General features: G+C 43.6%; 1 protein-coding gene, 1 long non-coding RNA gene and 1 other non-coding gene across 13 annotated transcripts in view; all 3 read right to left on the bottom strand.

The window, feature by feature from the left end:
- The window catches only part of LOC120404619, a 40,766-nt gene extending 39,555 nt beyond the window's left edge, over nt 1-1,211 (bottom strand). For all 10 annotated transcript variants that reach the window (XR_005598075.1, XR_005598074.1, XR_005598067.1 and 7 more), the window contains exon 1: nt 1,039-1,211. This is a non-coding gene — a long non-coding RNA (uncharacterized LOC120404619). The remainder of the gene's footprint in view (nt 1-1,038) is intronic.
- Nucleotides 1,212-4,572: 3,361 nt separating this feature from the next.
- Nucleotides 4,573-18,910, bottom strand: EIF5 (eukaryotic translation initiation factor 5). Of its 2 annotated transcripts, none has more exons than XM_039535733.1 (12): nt 18,799-18,910; nt 15,955-16,139; nt 13,252-13,531; nt 12,811-12,892; nt 12,308-12,480; nt 11,718-11,829; nt 9,630-9,769; nt 8,841-8,996; nt 8,500-8,661; nt 7,946-8,110; nt 7,501-7,635; nt 4,573-6,404 (listed from the first exon to the last, which is right to left on the bottom strand). In XM_039535733.1, exons 3-12 carry the CDS (start codon nt 13,321-13,323, stop codon nt 6,312-6,314), a joined length of 1,290 nt encoding a protein of 429 aa, XP_039391667.1. In that variant the 5' UTR covers nt 13,324-13,531; nt 15,955-16,139; nt 18,799-18,910; the 3' UTR covers nt 4,573-6,311. The 2 variants fall into 2 exon arrangements, with proteins under 2 accessions (XP_039391667.1, XP_039391666.1); XM_039535732.1 differs by lacking the exon at nt 18,799-18,910 and adding an exon at nt 16,262-16,415.
- On the bottom strand, nt 11,430-11,554 carry LOC120405475. The gene has a single exon (XR_005598590.1). It is a non-coding gene; the product is annotated as a small nucleolar RNA SNORA28 (small nucleolar RNA).
- Nucleotides 18,911-19,522: the final 612 nt, after the last annotated feature.

Below are 19,522 nucleotides of genomic sequence, written 5' to 3' on the forward strand. Positions count from 1 at the left end.
TATTGTCTATGAATTTTGATTTTCCAAACGGCATTCCAGCCAAGCAGAGAAAATCCCTATGGTGAAATGCTCATTAATGTGATAACAGTGCTCTGAGAGAGAGAGAGCACTTGCTCACGCATAGAAGTGGCAGTCTTTGAAAGGATCAATGGAGGTTAAGCTACATTTTCTAGGCTAGTCAGTGAGATTGAACGCACAAGATTTGTATATCTTACTTAAAAGACTCAATCCTTAATGGACCAAAGGTCTATGAGAAATGAGGAAATACTAAGACAAATGAGCAGAAGGGCTGAACAATGGTTTGCTTGGTGAATAATAAATCTGAACCTAATCAGATATGTTGTAATTTAGCAATATAGTTGTCTTGTGTATTGCTGTAATTCCAGTACAGTGATCTGTGGTTAAAGATGAAATAATCCCACCCTTTTCCCCTCCTGTATTCATAATCTCAATTTTACTTTCTATCTACATTTGTCTATGCTTTCCCTTCTAAACCCTATGTACCAGGGTTGCTAGTACAGACTGACTGCCTCATATCTTTGCAGGGTAGAAGACTGGAGGGGAAAGAGATGATTGTGCTGCAGGGATATGTGCGGCCACCTAACAGGCTGAGTGGGCAGGAATAAACAAGAAGTGGATTTTCAAGCTCTTCTAGTCAAGCACCTTCTCCAGCAAGCAAAGTTCCACAAGAGGTTGTGAGGGATGTGTCCTGCTTCTGAAGCACAGAGGGCAATGAGTTCAGCTGTTGTCCACTACCATTTTAAAGTGCATAACCTTAGGATCTCTTGCATAATATACACTTGAACATAGTACGTTGACTGCCAGCACCTTTGTATTCACAACTACAGAATTGACTGGAGTTGTACTCAATCTCATTTTTTTCTTTAACAAAGGAAATTTTTACCCCTTATGGCAGGGGTGTGGAACCTTCTTTCTATAACAGGCCACTGACCCACCGGAAAAAATGAATTGCAGGCCACATACACAAGTAAAAAGCAGCTTAGTTTTTTGGTGAGAAATATAAAACGTTCAACTCACCGGCTTTTTTAGTGATGGCTGAGGTTGCAAATTAAGTCAGACAGCAGTTTTTCACACAACTCTGGCAACCTGACTACCACCATAGGCATGTGTGTGCACGCAGCTTGGGGACGCTACTGGCTGCTCCACACTAGAGCACTGGAAGCACACACGGGCCAAGGAACTCGCTTCCAGGCTCCAGCACTGGCTGTTGTGAGGTCATAACGCACTAGAATGGCTGAAGGCTCTGCCTTGCCCCAGTGTTGCTGTTACAGACACTGCCTGCAGCTCACCTCCCTCCCTCCTCATCCCCTCCGCTGTCTCCACCCCCATAGTCTACTGTCATAAGTCTATATTTTTAGAAATACTTACCAAAGGCCAGATGAAATTAAGCAACAGGCTGGATCTGGCCTGCAGGCTGTAGGTTCCCCACCTCTGCCTTAGTGTTATAAAGATAATGAGGCGTCCAGTGGCACCTTAAAGACTAACAGATTTAGTTAGGCATAAGCTTTTGTGGGTAAAAAACCCACTTCTTCAGATGCATGGAGTGAAAATTACAGATGCAGGCGTTATTATATTGACACATGAAGAGAAGGGAGTTACCCAACAAGTGGAGAACCAGTGTTGACAGGGCCAATTCAATCAGGGTGGATGTGGTCCACTCCAAATAATTGATGAGGAGGTGTCAATGCAAGGAGAGGGAAAGTTGCTTCTGTAGTGAGCCAGCCACTCCCAGTCTCTATTGAAGCCCAAATTAATGGTGTTAAATTTGCAAATGAATATTAGTTCTTCAGTTTCCCTTTGAAGTCTGTTTTTGAAGTTTTTTTTTGTTCATGTATGGCTACTTTTAATGTTACAGGATATCCAGGGAGATTGAATGTTCTCCTGCTGGCTTTTGTATGTTACTATTCCCGATGTCCGATTTGTGTGCATTTATTCTTTTATGTAGAGTCTGTCCAGTTTGGTCAATGTACATGGCAGAGAGGCATTGCTGGCATATATCACATTAGTAGATATGCAGGTGAATGAGCCCTTGATGGTGTGGCTGATGTGGTTGGGTCCTCTGATGGTGTCGCTAGAGTAGATATGGGGACAGAGTAGACAATGAGGTTTGTTACAGGGACTGGTTACTGTGTTAGTGTTTCTGTGGTGTGGTGTGTAGTTGCTAGTATCTGCTTCAAGTTGGGGGGCTGTCTGTAAGCGAGGACTGGTCTGCCTCCCAAGGTCTGTGAGAGCGAGGGATCGTTTTCCAGGCTAGGTTGCAAATCGTTGATGATGTGCTGGAGAGGTTTTAGCTGGGAGCTTGTACATGATGGCCAGTGGTATTATTTTCCTTGTTGGGCCTGTCCTGTAGTAGGTGACTTCTGGGTAGCTGCCTCGCTCTGTCAATGTTTCCTCACTTCCCCAGGTGGGTATTGTAGTTTTAAGAATGCTTGATAAAGATCTTGTAGGTGTTTGTCTCTGTCTGAGGGATTGGAGCAAATGCAGCTGTATCTTTGGGCTTGGCTGTAGACAATGGATCGGGTGATGTGTCCTTGATGAAAGCTGGAGGCATGTAGGTAAGTATAGCGGTTAGTAGGTTTCCGATATAGGGTGGTGTTTATGTGACCATCACTTATTTGCACTGTAGTCGATGAAGTGGATCTCTTGTGTGGACTGGTCCAGGCTGAGGTTGGTGGTGGAGTGGAAATTGTTGAAATCCAGGTGGAATTCAAGGGCCTCCTTCTTATGGGTCCATATGATGAAGATGTCATCAATATAGCACAAGTAGAGGAGGGGCACTAGGGGACAAGAGCTGAGGAAGTATTGTTCTAAGTCAGCCATAAAAATGTTGGCATACTGTGGGGCCATGCGCGTACCCATAGCAGTGCCACTGACTTGAAGGTGTAAGTTGTCCCTAAATCTGAAATGGTTGTGGGTGAACAAAGGCACAAAGCTCAGCCACTACATGTGCCGTGGCCTCATCAGGGATACTGTTCTTGACAGCTTGTAGTCCATCCTCATGTGGAATATTGGTGTAAAGAGCTTCTACATTCTTGATGATCAGGAGTATTTTCAGGAAGATCACCAATGCATTGTAGTTTCCTCAGGAAGTCGGTGGTGTCTCGAAGATAACTAGGAGTGCTGGTAGCATAGGCCCTGAGGAGAATCCAAATAGCCATATAATCCTGCTATAAGAGTGCCAGTGCCTGAGATGATGGGGCATGCAGGGTTTCCAGGTTTATGGATCTTTGGTAGCAGATAGAATACCCACCGTCGGGGCTCTAGGGATGTGTCCATGTAAATTTGTTCCTGCGCTATAGTAAGGAGTTTCTTGAGCAGATAGTGTTTCTTTCAAACAAATGTAAACTTATTCATCTGAGTCCATGAACAACCTGAAGCAATGGCTCAGAGGTCTGAGCTACCCCAGTCATTGCATGCAATGCTGTGATTGTGCAGCCATTTGACATTTTTCTGAAATACCAAAATGTATCCTGTTTGCTACTGCTTGAGTATCTTTGAATATGATCTATAGTTGTGTGCTCATTGGAATGAAGGATATTTCATGGAATTCCAACAAACTAACATAGCTTCAGAATTTGTTTTCTGTGCTAGGAAGTAGCTTATGGTGAATGAAACCACTTAAATTCTTAACAGATAGTAGGGATTGATACCTCAGAGGGAAGATGCTTGTGTGTATGCACGTGCATCTGAAATTGGGAGTGGTATTCTGGGGCATGAGCCTTGGTGGGGAGAGACAGAGTGTCTCAAAATTAGAATTACTCCAGATGGAGATGGCCATGGCATCTCAAATGCAGGGGGAAGATAAGATCCACTTCAGTATGAAAAACTCTCAAACTCAGGGAAGATTCAGCATTGAGGGCATCCCTACAAATCTCAGCCACACATTAAAACCAAAACTAGAGATTTAAATTCCAGACTTTTCTACATTTTGAAGTAGCATTTTTAATAGCCTGTCTACATAACGGGTGCTAAGAACCCCAATAATGGTGAGACATCTGTATAGCTGAAGAGCTATATGTATTCGGTCTAGTCTATACTACATAGGCTCTGCCCCAACAGCTGTATCAGCAAAATCCCTCTTCACTGTAGACATAGCATAGGCCAGGGATAGTCAATAGGCAGATTGCAGGTCAAAACTGGACTATCAGCTCTTTTGAACAGACTGTGCAGTCTTTTTACTAGTTACTGCAGTACGAAGAGTATTTTTCTGAGGTCTGGCCCTTGACCAAGAAATTTAGAGCATGACAAAACAACCAATTAGCCCTGGCATAAGCCAACACTGTTTGCAGTTACAGTGATACCACCTCCCAGTTATTAGCCAGAAGAATCTTCTGATGAAATAGCTGCATCTACTGTGGAGGTAATGTAGGCTCAACTATGGTGGTGGGGGTGGTGGTATTTTCTCACACAACACAACTACACTGACAAAACTTCATAAATACTAGCATTTCCACTTCAGGCTAGAACTTTCCATTAGCACCACAAGCCAATGCAGTTTACTGCTGCATCTCAAACAAATATATATATATAGCGGGAGAAATGGATGTTAGGTAGATACATCCTCCCTCTTGTCTCAGGATAACTGATGTGGAAAGATAAGGAAAAAGTCTTGCTCGCCCCTAAAGGGGTCAGGACTTTTCAATCTCTCATCAATAGCTGTAGATTTGCACCTTAAGCTTTTGTGTAGAACAAAGTTAAACTTATCCTTGGATAGCAGGAAAAAAACTCCATGCTTTAGGAGGTGGATGTTTGTTGATTTAAGCCAGAAAAAGGTTTTCAGCCTTTCACTCAGACCCCTACAAAATTTCAGATGGAGGTGTGGACTCTTTTGGAAATTCACTATGGTTACCTAGTCTAGAAGTCTTAGACTGAAGACCTGAGTATAGAGTTCAACTCATAATATTGAAGATGTTCAGCTCTACATTTGACACAGCCTGAGAAAGGGCACTAAATGTGTAGTCTTACATGAAGATGAACACTGAGGGGGGAGTATTCACATACTTTTGATGTCAGAAAAACCACAATGCCTTCTCTAGCATCTGAAACTTTATTTCCATCATCACCTTTCACAGACCCCTTACATGTTAGTCTACAGACAACATGTTGAAAACCAGTTTGCTTAGCTTAAGAAAGCTGCTTTTGTTGACTCTTGTCAAAGTTCAACTGTGAAGTTTGCCACAGCAGAGGGTGAATATATTTAAAGAAAGGAATATTTAGTTACACTGCATGAAGCAAACATTAAAGACTAGTCTGAGTGGTTTTTGCTCAGACCACCCCTTTCCCTCATGCCTAATTTTAAATTATCTTCAATCCTTTACTAAGCAGTCCTCCCTCACTTGATTTTTAAAACTTGCTAAGTAAATCAGTCCTTTCTGCCAAGAGAAATAGACATTTGAATTACAGCTAGAGTAGGGATTTAAATGCGTCTCTTCTACTTCCATCAAATTTTGATTTGAGTTTTTTTTTTTTTTTTAATCACAGGGGTAGTAAGAACTCACTTAAAATAAATATCATTTACACTCAACTCTGGACACTAGAATGGAAGACAGATGAGTTTTGGAGCAAGTCTTAATCTTCCTCTTGCAAGTTTAGAGCTGCTTATCAAAGGTAGGCTGAAGCAGTTGCAGCTGAGAAGTGGCTATTGGTCAAATATGGACCCCAGATGGAGAGGGACACTTTTAAAAAAAAAAAAAGCCAAGTCTTAGCATGAATGCTAGGCTAGCTTTGTCTGCCAATTGAAACCTAGTCAGTAGTGGCTCTTGCTGCTCTTCAAGCTTGCTAGATTCAAAAGTTAAAACAAAAAACAACCCCCCCCCCTCCCCGCATATTGGAATCTCCACCAGGGATCAGTACTGCCTCACAGCAGCTTTGTTACCTCCTAGGCAGGAGCAGAATACCATTTCTCTCCATGCCAAATTGCTAGCAACTAGACACATTAAACCAGCCTCACTTTAAGATGGCCATAACTGTTTAGTGATGGCTCTTACTCTCAGGTTGACCAAAACCAAATCCTTTATTCCCACAGCTGTATAAATGTGTTCCAAATGTGTGTGTCCAACACAACCTTTAAAAAAGGAAACATGCCATTAACAAACTAGATCAGTTCACTGATGCATATGACTCCTTGGTGTTTAGTTTATAGTTAAACAAGACCAGTCACAGTAAAAAGACATTTGGAGTATGAAGTAGCATGTTAACCTATTTCAGCTTGCGCATATACATATTGCGCCTCTGGAAGAAAGATGCAGAGCAGTTTGCAGTATTACAGTGGAAGCTAGGTTGCATCACTTTTAAATGGCATCAATATCAATGTCATCATCTTTCTTGGTTACAGGCTTCACAGTTTCAACTTTAGGTACACTGGCAGTCTTGGAATACACCACCTAGAGAGACAAGATATTTAGTGTTTAAGGACATTCATTGGCCTTATCTTCCATAATAATGTTGACACTCTCCACCTACTAACAATGGTGTAAGTCAGTGGTCCTCAACCTTTTCCATGGAGTGGGTGTTGGACAAGCTAGCCACCGAGGACTGTGGCTGCCAGACAAGCAGCTGCTGAAATGCTGCTGTGAAGCAGCAACGTCAAGGGATATCACCGCTGAAAACTGGCGGTAGTGCTTCTTGATGTTGCTGCTTCATGGTGGCATTTCAGCAGCTGCTTGTCTGACAGCCAGTAGGCAGGTGCACCTGGATGCCCCAGTGGGTGCCATGGTGCCTGCAGGAACTGCACTGGGGACCCCTGATGTAAATTCAGCTAAGGTATAAGCTAGATGTACACAGCCTGTATGAGGTAATTCACTTTAGAGAGAGTCTGCAGTCTTTGCGGCATAATGGCATGTCTGAAACCATAGTCAGAGCACTGTGTTGGGAGTCATCGTCTAAAAGATATTCCAAACTGTTTGGTTCTACCAGTCATCATACCCCCATTACTCAATAGGCAGTTTTACCGACATGCATTTCTCCCTAAGTGTGACTTGCAAGGAGCTTTAGAAGAACAGTCTTATTTTATAGCTAACAAGAAGTTTTACCTTGTTTTTGTAATGAAGCACTAGATGTTAACAGCAGTCTGCTAGACAGTTTGCTCTTTAAGTTTAGCCTTTATTGCTTGTACTAGAGCTCCTTATTTTAAAAGGCTGACACTGCTGGGGCACCTTGTGTTGACTACCAGGCAACAATCTAGACTCTTGAAAGCTTAAAATGGAAAGACCTGCATTGTCCTAGCTGGCAAAGTTTATCCTGTTTATTAAGGGAAGACAGGAGCCTGTAAAAGAATCTAAGCGTACAGAGGGAAAGGGACTGGGGAAGAGGAAAAAAAATGCAGAAGGCAGAGAGTAGTGGAGTTTTAGCCATATGCCTTAAAGAGGAAAAACTAGTTGCCGCTTAGGCATGCAAGCCCACGGAGAATTCCAAGGTGGGGGGAGAAAAGAGAGAGAGGGGACAGAAACTGTGGATGGACAGACAAACCAGCCCTCTTACCTCAATATTTTCATCTTCGTCCTCTTCTTCGTTACCAGAGGACTCTTCCTCAGCTTCCTTCAGCCATTTGATAAAGGGTTCTGCTTTGATGCGGATTTCTTTAGCAAGCTCTTTTGAGACGTATTTCTTAGAGGCCTACAAGAAAGAAAGTTTTAACCTCTCTAGTGCACAAGTTGCTACAAGACTAAAAAAAGTTCCATATAAGCAAGGAGAGATAGGGGTTCAATAAGGGACTTCTCAGCAACTCAAAGCCAAGCCCAGCCACCTTGAACGAAAAAAACCCCCACATTTCTTCCCCCCCCCCCCCCTTCAGCAGTCTACACTTTAAGACCTGCATTGTACATTAACACTATATGAATCAGACCACATCATGCCACACCTCCCCCTGGCCCCAGAAACTGAGATGTAGTACAGCGTCTACCTAATAGCAACACTACTCAAGTACCTTTTCTGCCCAGCTAAGAATGACCTCTTCTTCCAGAAGATCTGCATCATACATTTCCTTCAGGATATGTGGAATTTTAGAAATAAGCTGAGATTGATGCATGGCTACCACACACTCCAAGCCATGAAGAAGGTATCTCTGAGCTTTCTTGTTGTTGTGGCAGAACTGTAACAAAACCATACAACTGTCAATCTTCAAAAGTTTCAGCCTTCTGTACAAGGTGTTTAAGCACTCCTGACCTGGGCTGAAACTGAGCCCTGCTGCCCAGGGACACAGGGTTTTGACTTCATCCTCAAGCCCCAGCAAGTCAAAACACCAACCCTAGCAACTCCATTAAAACAGGGTTGTGACCCACCTTTGGGGTCTTAACCCAGTTTGAGAACCACTGGTTTGCAGAGTTAGGGGACAAGAGAATGAGTTCTCCTGCAGACATTTTGTTCTGCCATAGTATCTAGAACTTCATCTACTAAGTAGTTCTTGCTCCTAAAAGCCACTTAAGTGTCAGATTTTATATATGGAGGCCAGTAAAACTGTTGCGAGATTAAAAGGCTTACACGTAGGAAGTGGCGTCTATATCTCTTTATCTGTTCTCGAATCTTCTCATCAAAGAGGACTTCAGTCAAAACTAGAGGGCCCATAGCCTTTACATCCAGTCTCTCTGCTTCTGCTACAATATCTTTGTCAGAAGTCTCAATGACACCTTCTTCCTTCTTTTTCTGCAGGTGAGAAATTAGTCAACTCAGATTCTGACAAGCCTATAAATCCCCCCCCACCCCCCAAAACCCAAACAAACAGTTACAGTTAGAAAGCTACTACACCTTAGAAGAGTTTACCATAATGACATCAAGTATTATTTTGAGTTCCTGTTCTTTAGAAAAAAGGACTGCAGTTTTACCTTAACGAAGTCAAATAATATGTTGACTCTCTCTTCTACTGTTCTTTCTAGGTCATCACTAAGTGTGAGGTTCTTTGCATGATCACTGATTTCATCCATTCTGCGCCTCTGGGCTTCTTCAGTTGTGTCTTCACCCCAGTCATCATCGTCATCCTCCTGAAGAAGAGCATTCACAGAGTTAACAAGCTCTTAAAGAAAAGAGTGATCTGCTTATGGGCATATTAAATACTAAGGCCATTCCAAGGTAGATTCTACTGTGAGTCTGTACTTTGAGTACTCCTCTGCCCACTCGCACACCAAAATTCACAGGGTTGCCCCTTACCTTAAGGTTATTCATGAGGCATCCCTATGGTGGCTACAGTAGTGTAGCTTTTTCTATAGCTAACACTAAGCTTAGTATTTTAGTCATGTTTCTAGCTTGCTGCTGCCCCCCTGCCAAAAACCCACCCACCACATAAAGTAGTCTAAGTGGCTGACTAACTCCATTAATCCACTTCATGGATTAAACTGCAGAGCTGAGGATGGGATACGAGACTATCCTCTTCCCCCCCCCCCCAGTTTAGGAAGCTCCAAAGGAGCAGGAAGGGCTTCACTATCATGCTTGGTAGCTGCTTACCATCACAGGAGGCTTGGGCTACCTATACAGCTCATTCAGTGCAGATCTTGTGATAAAGGGATCACTATTTCAGAGAGCAGTTACAAGTTTAAGTGTTACTTGACACCAATTTTGAAGTCTAATTTATAAGCCAACTTCACTGTTCTTTACAAGTCTCTGGGAAGTCTACTTACCACTACATGTGGAGGGTCAAGTTCATCTGGTGGTGGCGGCAATGGTGTCTCATTGCTAGACACAGAACCATTCTCTTTATCCTTGCCTTTTCTGTTCTTCTTTTCCTTTTCTTTCTTTCCTGTACTTGTGTCACTGTTCTCTGGAAGTAAAGAGACTTTATACTTTAATTTGGTTCCAAGTAGGAACAAGATCTCCACTTAGTGAGACAATTTGTCAGCACTATTTCAAGTGTACCAGATCCCTACAGAACCTAGTTTGAAGTTTTAGTTTAATTCAGTATTCCAAGGCTCCTTTTCATGGTGCCACCTCACCCCCCAATGTGAAGGTTGTGCCAACACTGCAGACCCCACACAGCATGAGGTGAAGTTAGTCTTAAGACTAATAAAGCAACATCCCTTGTGTCCAACAAGGCTAGAAACCAACAGCCACAATTTGACAGATTCTGGAGACCTAGTTTAGGGGTTACATATTTTAAGTACTATTCCTCCTCCCCAGTTTTAAATAGCCATGATTTGGTGAAGTGTGCATATCGCTCCACCAGGCCTGTTCACTAGAGAACTGGTAGAAGTTTAAAGCCAAAAGGGATCACTATGCTCCTCTTGTCCAACATCCTCCATAGCATAGGCCAATAGTCCTCAACCTTTCCAGACTACTGTACCCTTTTCAGGAGGCTGATTTGTCTTATGTAAGTGAGATGAAACTTGAGGTAAAGTACCTCACAAAACAAAGTCAGCACATTTTTCATTTTTACCATACTCTAAAATGGCAACCCCCAGGTTTAGAAACCCTGATAGTAACATCTAGAGGAGTTGATGTACCTCCTAGAAGGTACCCCCCTTCCCACCAGAGATACACATATGCCTGGCTGAGAACTGTTGGTACAGGCTACAGAATATCACCTAGTAATTCCTGAACTAGAGTCACTAACTTGCAGTTGACTAAAAAATTTTTTTTTAAAAAATCTAGGCTTGATTTAAATACCTCAAATAGAGAACCTGAGGACAATGGTAAGCCAATTTAGTAGTTTGTCACCTTCTGTTGAGAGGGACCTTTCAGTTTGAGTTGTCTAGCTTTGTTTCCAGCCATTACTCGTTACACTTGTCTGCTTAGCAAGAGCTCTATCAGAGGTCTTCCTGCACTTGTTAGGCAGGGCCAGCCAGTTACTATAGTAATATTTGAGGCATAAGTCACCAGTTTTGAAGTTGCAGAAGCAGTTAGCTCAAACTTTTGAGATAGAGATGTACATATTAAGCCACAAAAAACTTTAGTTGAGCCACTTTCACAGAACTATTAGAAACAGACTGAAGACCCTTGTACCCATCACAAAATCTTATTAGCAGAACCAGTGATGTTTTCTTGGTTCTTGGCATCCTCAAATCCAAGCTGCAGTTCTCACTTAGAGGGGAGACTGAAGCACAGAGCACTAAAAACCACAAAGTAAGCCTTCCAGAGGAGAGTAGGGATTTTACTTTTGGAAGACTTTCAAAGTAATTTTTGTAAGTCTGACATGGGGACATTCTGCCTTCATATAAGGGTTTTGGTACTGAGCACTATAGCCCTGTGTAGGGTATTTACAAGCAACTAGCATGCAGAATTAAAAATTACTCATTTTGACTTTGCTTCCCATCAATCTAATGCCTGCAAGATTAACCTACAATTGTTCTCTGGGAGCTGTAGCTCAGTGTGCTCTTTATAAGCATTGGGGAGGGACTGGGAAGCAGTCTGGCCCACAAACAGCTGGATAGTGGCTAGTGTGTAGTAATATGAATGTGACTTTTCTGATCTGCAAGTTCAAATAGGTTGTTAGAGTCTATATAACACATGACCTCATTTAGCAGAGACCACTGGAATAGGTTAGACTTTTTTTATTATAGCAAGCTTAAATTGAGACAGGCAATTGGATATCTGCCACAGAGTGTTGCTTGCACAGAGTAACCAATTAAGTCCTTCTCAGTGAAGGGCAAAAAGTAACTTGTGTGACTCCACCCACCCTCAGACATATAGGTAGAAGTCTAAGTCTATTTCAGCTAGAAGTTTTAACACTTGGATTGCTTCCTTTATAAGAGTCAAAAATATGTAACACTTACCAGGTGGGTTTTTGAGAATGAATGTGCAGAGTTTATGGTTTGTGTCAAGCATGCCTCGATAGCCACAGGCTTTGCAAGAGTTACCTATAGTTTGTTTCTTGGGATTGACATGCTGCCAGAGGGAAAGTCAAAATTAAAACCTTAATTCAACTCTGATGTTACTTTATGCCAACTTACAATTCATAGTAATATCCAAAGAGGCCAATACTGAGATTTCAGGTAAACAGGTTGATGTGAAAAGTTTCACAGTCTGTATATGAAAGTTATGCTAGTAGTAATTTTTGTATAACTGATTATCCTTTAAATATCTCAATCCTGATGTTGCCTTCTTTTGTTATGGTTTGAGCCTGGAAACATTTCCAGACCAATACTTTAGAAGTTGAATTATATCACAAGCTTCAGCTGAATCAGCTATTTTGAATGAAGTTCCACCTAGACACTAGTATCAGCATGAAATTGACTTGAAGTAGTCAATTGTGTGTGCACATTAATATCTAAGAATAAGTCAGTGCTGTGTGTTAATACCAGAAAAGCCTGTTTGGTTATAGGGGAGGGAGGGAGGGAAAAACAAAACTCTTAAGCACACTCACCAGATCAGTTTCAGGATTCTCACACTCAGGACAGAGAACAAATTTTTTAATGAATCCATCCAACATGTCTTGCAGCTTATTCGCCTCGTGAGATCCATTGACAATGTAACGGTCATTCTTAACATCAAACTGGGTCTGTGCCCCCAGCTCACAACCAAAAAATTTGGTGGGATCTTTCAAAAGACAAAAATTGGCACATTAAAAGCCTGCCAGTAAGATCCTGGCAGCCAGACCTGGCCTGTATACTAGTTCTCTTACTATCTTGTAAGAGGGGTTACTGTATAATGCTGTACTGGGTCATGTCTTTCTAAGAGAAAAGTTCAAGCCACGTAGTGTTTTACCCTAGAAATACAACATTTCCTTTTATTAAACTTTAAAGCCCATGTCAGTGTTGCTCTAGTTTCATATCCATATTTTACTTACAAAGTAGTGCCCCCCTGCTTTCACCATGAAGGCCAAAAACCCTTATGAGGGTATTTCATGTTACTTTAAGAGTTACTTACACGTTGGAGGCCGATTAAGCGCCTTTGCAACGTCAACCATGTTGACTATAACTGTCTTTATTCCATTTCCTTTGCCCTCAACCTAAGAGGGGAAAAAAAAAGTTAAAGTCACATAATTAGGTATTCATGTCAAGGTCAATGCCACAACACTGTCATTTAAGAACTGCTACAAAGTAAAACACTGCTTAAAGCAGTATCTATGGGAGAGAGATAGTGTGGTATAGTGGATAGAGCACTACACCAGAACTCATGACACTGGGGTTCTAGTCCTGACTGTCACTGGCCTGCCAGGTGACCTTGGGCAAGTCACTTAATTTTGCATTGTTTCCTATTTGTAAAGTGGGGATAATGATACTGACTCAAAATGCTTTACAAGAGACATACTGATAAAAAGCTCTACATAAGTAGTGCTTATATTCCGATCAGAGTTTAGAAAGTTACCTTTGCAATCAGACGGGGCATTTTGTAGCGATAGAACTGATCCAAAACACTGCGGTTGACATTGACAGACATTTTGTCTTATTAGTAGCTTTATCAATAAGATGAAGAGATCTTTGATTGCAGCTTTTTGGTATCTTCTGTCTGGAGAAGACGGGATGACATAAACGACTGCAAGAGTTCTCGGTCTCTGACATGAAAAAGTTTTCGCCACTGAGGCTGTAAGGTTCTTGCTTGTATGCTATGTTCCCCCAATACAGGTACCAATGGCTGCGCAACAGCTCTGCAAGTGTTTTAAAGGAAAAGAAAAGTTCAGCTGAAAGCTTTCCATGCTGCAAGACACTGTTTAATAGTTCTTGGATCTGATATTTTAGTTATATTCTCTAAGTAGTCTTATTCCTGCTGGTCTTAAGAGTTTCCTATGCATTAAGTCAGTTATGTTTGACTACGTAGTGTCAGTTTGTATCATTATTACAGCAGCAGTTCCTGAGCTGTAGATGTCAACATCTGCTGTTCTGTAGAATGCTGACTTGTCATATGGTGCAAGTTCCACCCCCCACCCCATTTTCAACTAGAGCACACTGAGACACAGCTAAAGAATGAGTTTACCATGTAAAAGGTTACCAGAGGAAGGTTATTATGAGATGGGGGGAGAAGGTGCACCAGTGTGGGGCAGGGTCCCCTTGACTTCTGCCAGGCTCAAAGTCAATCTGATACCCAGGTTTTGTAACCACTGGTGCACTTTATTCTCAGGCTTGTTCACACCACATACAAGTTTTCACCTTCTGCAGGCAGGAGGGAGGGGATCTGGTCACATAACAGCCTTGCTATTAAGTTTGACTGCTTTGGAAGAAAGAGGCAAGGAAAAAACAGCCCTCAAATCATTGGTTATGGTATAACTGAATACACTCATTTTAAAGTGAAGGGTGTGGCTTATTTGTATCTAGTCAACCAGAACACTGTGAAATACTTACCTACAAGATGAATAAGCAATGTTTTTGGCAATATAGAAGTAACAGTATAGTTCGCTAAAGTGTTATGGTTTGCTAACAGCTTGCTTTTCTCCTGGTTTTAAGTGGCTACATTAACCAGTGCTTCTTTCTACCCATAAGATCACTTAAGTGTAGCGGCCCCATTATGTGTCTACAGCAACATCCTTCTGCACCTTTGATTCAGTGTTGTAGCAGTACCAAAACACCCATATCCCCCCCACCCCAAAATATTTAAGATGTTTTGCATTTCTAGACTTCCTACTTCTGTGGCACACAGATGTTCATTAACTTGTCCAATCCTTCCCTAATTTCTCAGAAGAACCCTATTATTGCATCACTTCTGCTGTACATTTACAGTTCAGTTTCTAAGCTGTACTGTGATTAAATATTGACTTTAGCCATTTAGGCAGATACTGCACTTGAGACAAGTTTATTCTTACCAGTTCTTTAGAATGACTGTACATGCTACCACTGTTACTTCAAGTGGAGGTGTTTAGGTAACTTATTTGGATAGAAATGTGCTGTTTTATTGCCATTATAGTTGAAGTATTTTGTACAAGAATGTATTTTTCAATACTGAACATACTGTTTCCCCGATATTTAGTCAGTAGCAGTAACTGGAAGTCATTTACAGTCGCTGATCAAGAAAAGCAGCTAAGTGTGAACCCTGAGGTGTAGTAGGGGACATATCAAAGGTATTAGCTTGTTTTGACACAAATAATGCTCCCTTTGTTTTCCTCAGAGTAGCGAACACCTAACTGTGCCCACATCGCCTCCTTTCCAATACAGCGAGCAGCTCTTCTCCCCTGGGATGCCTGTAAAATCCATCCAGTGAAAGCCAACTTTAGAAAGTGCAACTAATATCTTTATAAGTCCTTTGCATTGTAAAACGCAAGGATCATCTTACACTACTTGATCTACAGGATCTGATTAATAGCACTCGGCTTAGTTTTGCCACAGAGCAGCTAGAAGGAGCCCTTTATTGGGGGTGGGGAAGGAGAACTATCAGAGGTGCCAGTGCTTTCCACAGCAATTCTAAAAGCAGCCATCATGTGGCCTACACACGTGGCTGCGGAAGCGTGGAGGAACCAGGTACGTCGGGGGGAGGAAGACAGAAAAGTGGCCTCCTCCACATCGCTGCTTTTGTCTGCTGGCGACCCAAGCCCCCACCCACCGCACGACACCGCCCCCGAGCCCGTCGCACTGAGCGAGCAGCCTCCCACCCGCCCGCCGAACCGCCCCACTCCGCTCTGGGATGACTCATAAATGCAGCGATTAAGCACTGAGTCAGCCCTAAACAGAAAAGGGGGGAGACGCGCCCCAATCGCGCATGCGGGGGCCTCCGCGGCTTCTCAGGCAGGACCCCCCCCAGTAACCGCTGGAGTGCAGCCCCCTCCCCCCCCGCGCTGCGGATTTTTAACTGCGCCACACAGCTCGCTCTCTCCAGCCCCCACCCCCCATCACGAGGCGCGGCCCCAGCCGCCGCCATTTTGCCTCGTCGCGTGGGGACTCGGGAAGAGCCCACCCGACTGGGATAAGCGGCGCCGCCTGTTACCCCCGCTCTAGCGTACCTCAGCCACCCCCGTCAGGCTGCTCGGACCCCAATTACCCCCCCACGCCCGGGTACTCCGGCCCGCGGACCCTCGCCCACGTCCCCCCACGCGCTCTCCTCACAACGCGCCTCGCTACCCCCCTCCCCCCCGCAGCCACTCACCGTTTTCGTCCAATAAAGACATAAACCCAACGCTGCTCGCCCCGGGCTGCGACGAAGCCGAGTGTGTAAGGAGAACGGGGCCGACGGGCGCTTATATCCGGGCGGAGGGAGGGCGGGCGCCGCAGCCGCCGGGTCCGAGCGTCCTGGGGCGGGCGGAATCAGCAGCAGCGGCGGCGCCAGTCAATCTGTGGGGGAGATACAATCAGGGCACCGTTAACGGCGGCACCTGGGAAGGGAAGGGGCGGGCGCAACGGAAGCCGAAGGGGGCGGTTGCCGGTTGCCCCTGCAATGGCTGCCGCGTACTCACCTCTAGAATGTTCTCGCTCCAACTGAGCGACGCCACGGCTGGGATCAATCAGCCAGCGGCGGGCCGCGCCTCCCTCGCCCCACCATTAGCTCTGCGCTCGCCGTCCGCCTAAGTTATTGGCTGCCTCTCCTGTCAATCAATCCGCCCTTTCTCCCCCTCCTCCCCGCTCTAAAGGACATCGCGTCTATAGTGGCCAAAGCTCGCGAGAATTAGAGCAGGGCGGGGGTGGGGACGGGAGAGAAAAGAATGAGTCATTCAAACAGCCAGGCCGGGCTGTGTGTCAAGTGGGGGAGGGGCTGAGTGGCTGGCCTCTTTAGTCCCTATAGTGGCTGAGGGCGCAGAAATGGTGCTGCTCACCACCATGTACAAACTAGAGAGTTTTCAGAGTAGCAGCTGTGTTAGTCTGTGTCTGTGAGACGAACAGGAGTATTTGTGGGACCTTACAGACTAACACATTTATTTGAGCATAAGCTTTCGTGGGCTACAGCCCACTTCACTGGGTGCATGGATTGGAAAATACAGTAGGACGATATATATATATATATATATATATATATATATATATATATATATATATATATATATATATGTATTACACAGAACATGAAAGAATGGGTGTTACCATACACACTCTAACAAGAGTGATCAGTTTTTTTCTCTCCTGCTGGTAATAGCTCACCTTAACTGATCACTCTCATTAGAGTGTGTATGGTAACACCCATTGTTTCATGTTCTCTGTGTGTGTATATATATATCTTCCCACTGCATTTTCCACTGCATGCATCCAAAGAAGTGGGCTGTAGCCCACAAAAGCTTATGCTCAAATAAATTTGTTAGTCTCTAAGGTGCCACAAGTACTCCTGTTCTTTATACTAGAAGTTGTCCATTTCCTTGCTGAGTGCACCCGCCAGGGGCTCCTTGCATCCCCCTAACCCCTGTGTGCTAGCCTCTAATACCCCTCCCTGCCCCAGCCCTTATGCCAGGAGCTCTGTGCCCCTTCCATTCCTTTGTCTGCCCTCCTCTTCCCCCATGGCAAGAGCTCCCTGTGCCCCTTCTCCCATGTCTCTTATTCTTCTATTCCCTACGATGACAAAGACTCCGAGTGTGCCCCATCCCTCTCTCTGCCAAATGCCAGGGTAGTATGTCCCCCATTCCCTCCAATGCCAAGGGCTCTTTATCCTCTCCTTCCCCATACCAAGCTTATTCTCCCCCTGTGCCAGGGATTCCCATGTGCCCCCTGTTCCTCCAACCCTCCTTCCCCCCTCTTTCTGTCTGGGAGATAAATCAGAGTGTCAACATTTTAAACTATTGGGATGATGAACACAGTTGAGATGGGGCTGTTGTTATGCTGGAAGGTGTTGATGGCTGCTGTCAACCAGTTCTTTGATCTCTAGAAAGTTACAAAGGTGAATGAAACTGCTGGGTTTGCAAATCAAACAGAGGGAGCTCTGCATGTCTCCCTTTCCAGTTTTCCTCAAAATCAATAGGACTTTGGCCATTGATGCCTATAACATTCCCTGACATTTTGGGATTGAATGAAGGGTCCAAAAGTTACTGCATTCCGTACCGACAGAGAAATGTTATCAAGCTCAGTCTCAGGCCTCATTTTGCTCAGCCAATAAGGAATCCATCTAGAGTGGGGTTTAAATGCTAACCCCATAAACAGGTATGCGGCCTCCTACCTCTGCCGCTCCCCAGGAAAGGGGCATGAACACCCAGTTCTCCCTGTCACACACATAGTTATTGTCCTTATTGCTGCCAACTCAGTTCTGATGGGAATGTGGCACTGAGCAGGGCCCGACCCCACAAAAAGGCATAAATCTCCAATTCTCCCTGCCACATAAACAGTCTCCATTACCACTAACTTTCCTCCTTACTGGACAAACGAGCAGAGCTGTCTTCAGGGTACGGGGTCTTGATTTTGATAAAAGCAAAGCCCAGGAAAAGGTACAACCCCTGTTTCTTGCAGACAGTTACTATTCCTGTCACCAATATTGCTAGCTCACATCCTGATGGGACAGAGTCATTGAATGGGGCCAGCTTTAGGAGTTGGGGGCTCATTTAAAAAATATTAATCTTGTAAAGGGCATTCATCCCATTTTCCCACCCTCCACTCCCTCTAACCAAATATCTCAATTGCCATCTGCTACTACTAATGCCATGTTCTCTTCCACTCCTAAATGGCACCAAGCAGGGCCAGCATTAGGGTTTTTGAAGGCTCCTAATAAAGTAGGAATTCAATATTTTTGTTATTGTATAATACAAATAATGTAAAAGCAGCAAGGGATTAAATGGGCATTTTTGAGATATTATCATGCCAATTAAATATACAAATCGCTTCTCTGTCTTACTGTTCTCTGCTTCCTTATAAATGCACTCAGACAACAGCAGAAGAAACCTCAGACCTTGTCATTTGGCATTTAATGATAATATTGTATAGTATTTTGAGGGCTGTGTAAAGGAGCAGAGGAGAATGGGATGGAGTGGACCCCTTTAGAAATAAAATGATTAATAACAATAGCTAATAAAATACTTACAAAATTAGGTTTCCAAGCCATCTTTAAATTAGGCCATCGCTGGTACCAAGTTGTCACAGACAGAGGAAACACTTCTCTTGTTAGACCTTTTGAGACTCTGGAATGCTCTTTTTGGTCTGGCAGAAAAAAGAACAACAGTCAAATGCAAAGGTGGCTGGTAAATGTGATTTTCCTAGAAGACACAAAGGAAAAGTCAGGTTATTATTAAAGACATGATCAGTGACACATTACAATGAAAAACAGGTTATTTCAGCAGCAGCAGAGCTGAAGTACAATTACCAGAGAATGAATGTGTGTTTTTCTCAGTGCTAAGTGCTGCGTTCTAACAAGATCCTCCTACATCATGGCTGCTGCCCTAGTTATACAAGTTCTCAGTCTACTGAATAGCAAGTGTTCAGGGCAGGACACTGGCCTATAAACTATGTATTCAGAGCTATGTTGAGCTCTGACTGATTTAGGGAGAGGTACAAAATCCTTAGGGAGATTTTAAATGTCTCTTTGAAACGTGCACAATAAAATCATTCCCCACAAGAGGGAGAGGTTTTAAAAACTGCCTTAAAATTTAAACCAAAACAAGGAAACGTATCTCCAAAATATGTGAGACTTGGCAATTATCAAGAGGAAAAAAATAATCAGAATGCGGGATGCAAGAAAAGTACAACAGGAAACTTCTCTGCTGTGACAATGTGCATGGACGTATAACTTTCTCAATGCCTCCTTTCTG

The sequence above is a fragment of the Mauremys reevesii genome, linkage group 4 (assembly GCF_016161935.1).
Source record: "Mauremys reevesii isolate NIE-2019 linkage group 4, ASM1616193v1, whole genome shotgun sequence".
Classification (NCBI taxonomy): domain Eukaryota; kingdom Metazoa; phylum Chordata; order Testudines; family Geoemydidae; genus Mauremys; species Mauremys reevesii.

Coding starts and splice junctions, on each gene's coding strand:
- EIF5 (XM_039535733.1), bottom strand. CDS start 13,323: ATGTCTGTCAATGTCAACCGCAGTGTTTTGGATCAGTTCTATCGCTAC. Junction 12,893..13,251: donor TGCCCCGTCTGATTGCAAAG/GTAACTTTCTAA, acceptor TTCCCCTCTTAG/GTTGAGGGCAAAGGAAATGG. Junction 11,830..12,307: donor AGAATCCTGAAACTGATCTG/GTGAGTGTGCTT, acceptor TCCCTCTGGCAG/CATGTCAATCCCAAGAAACA.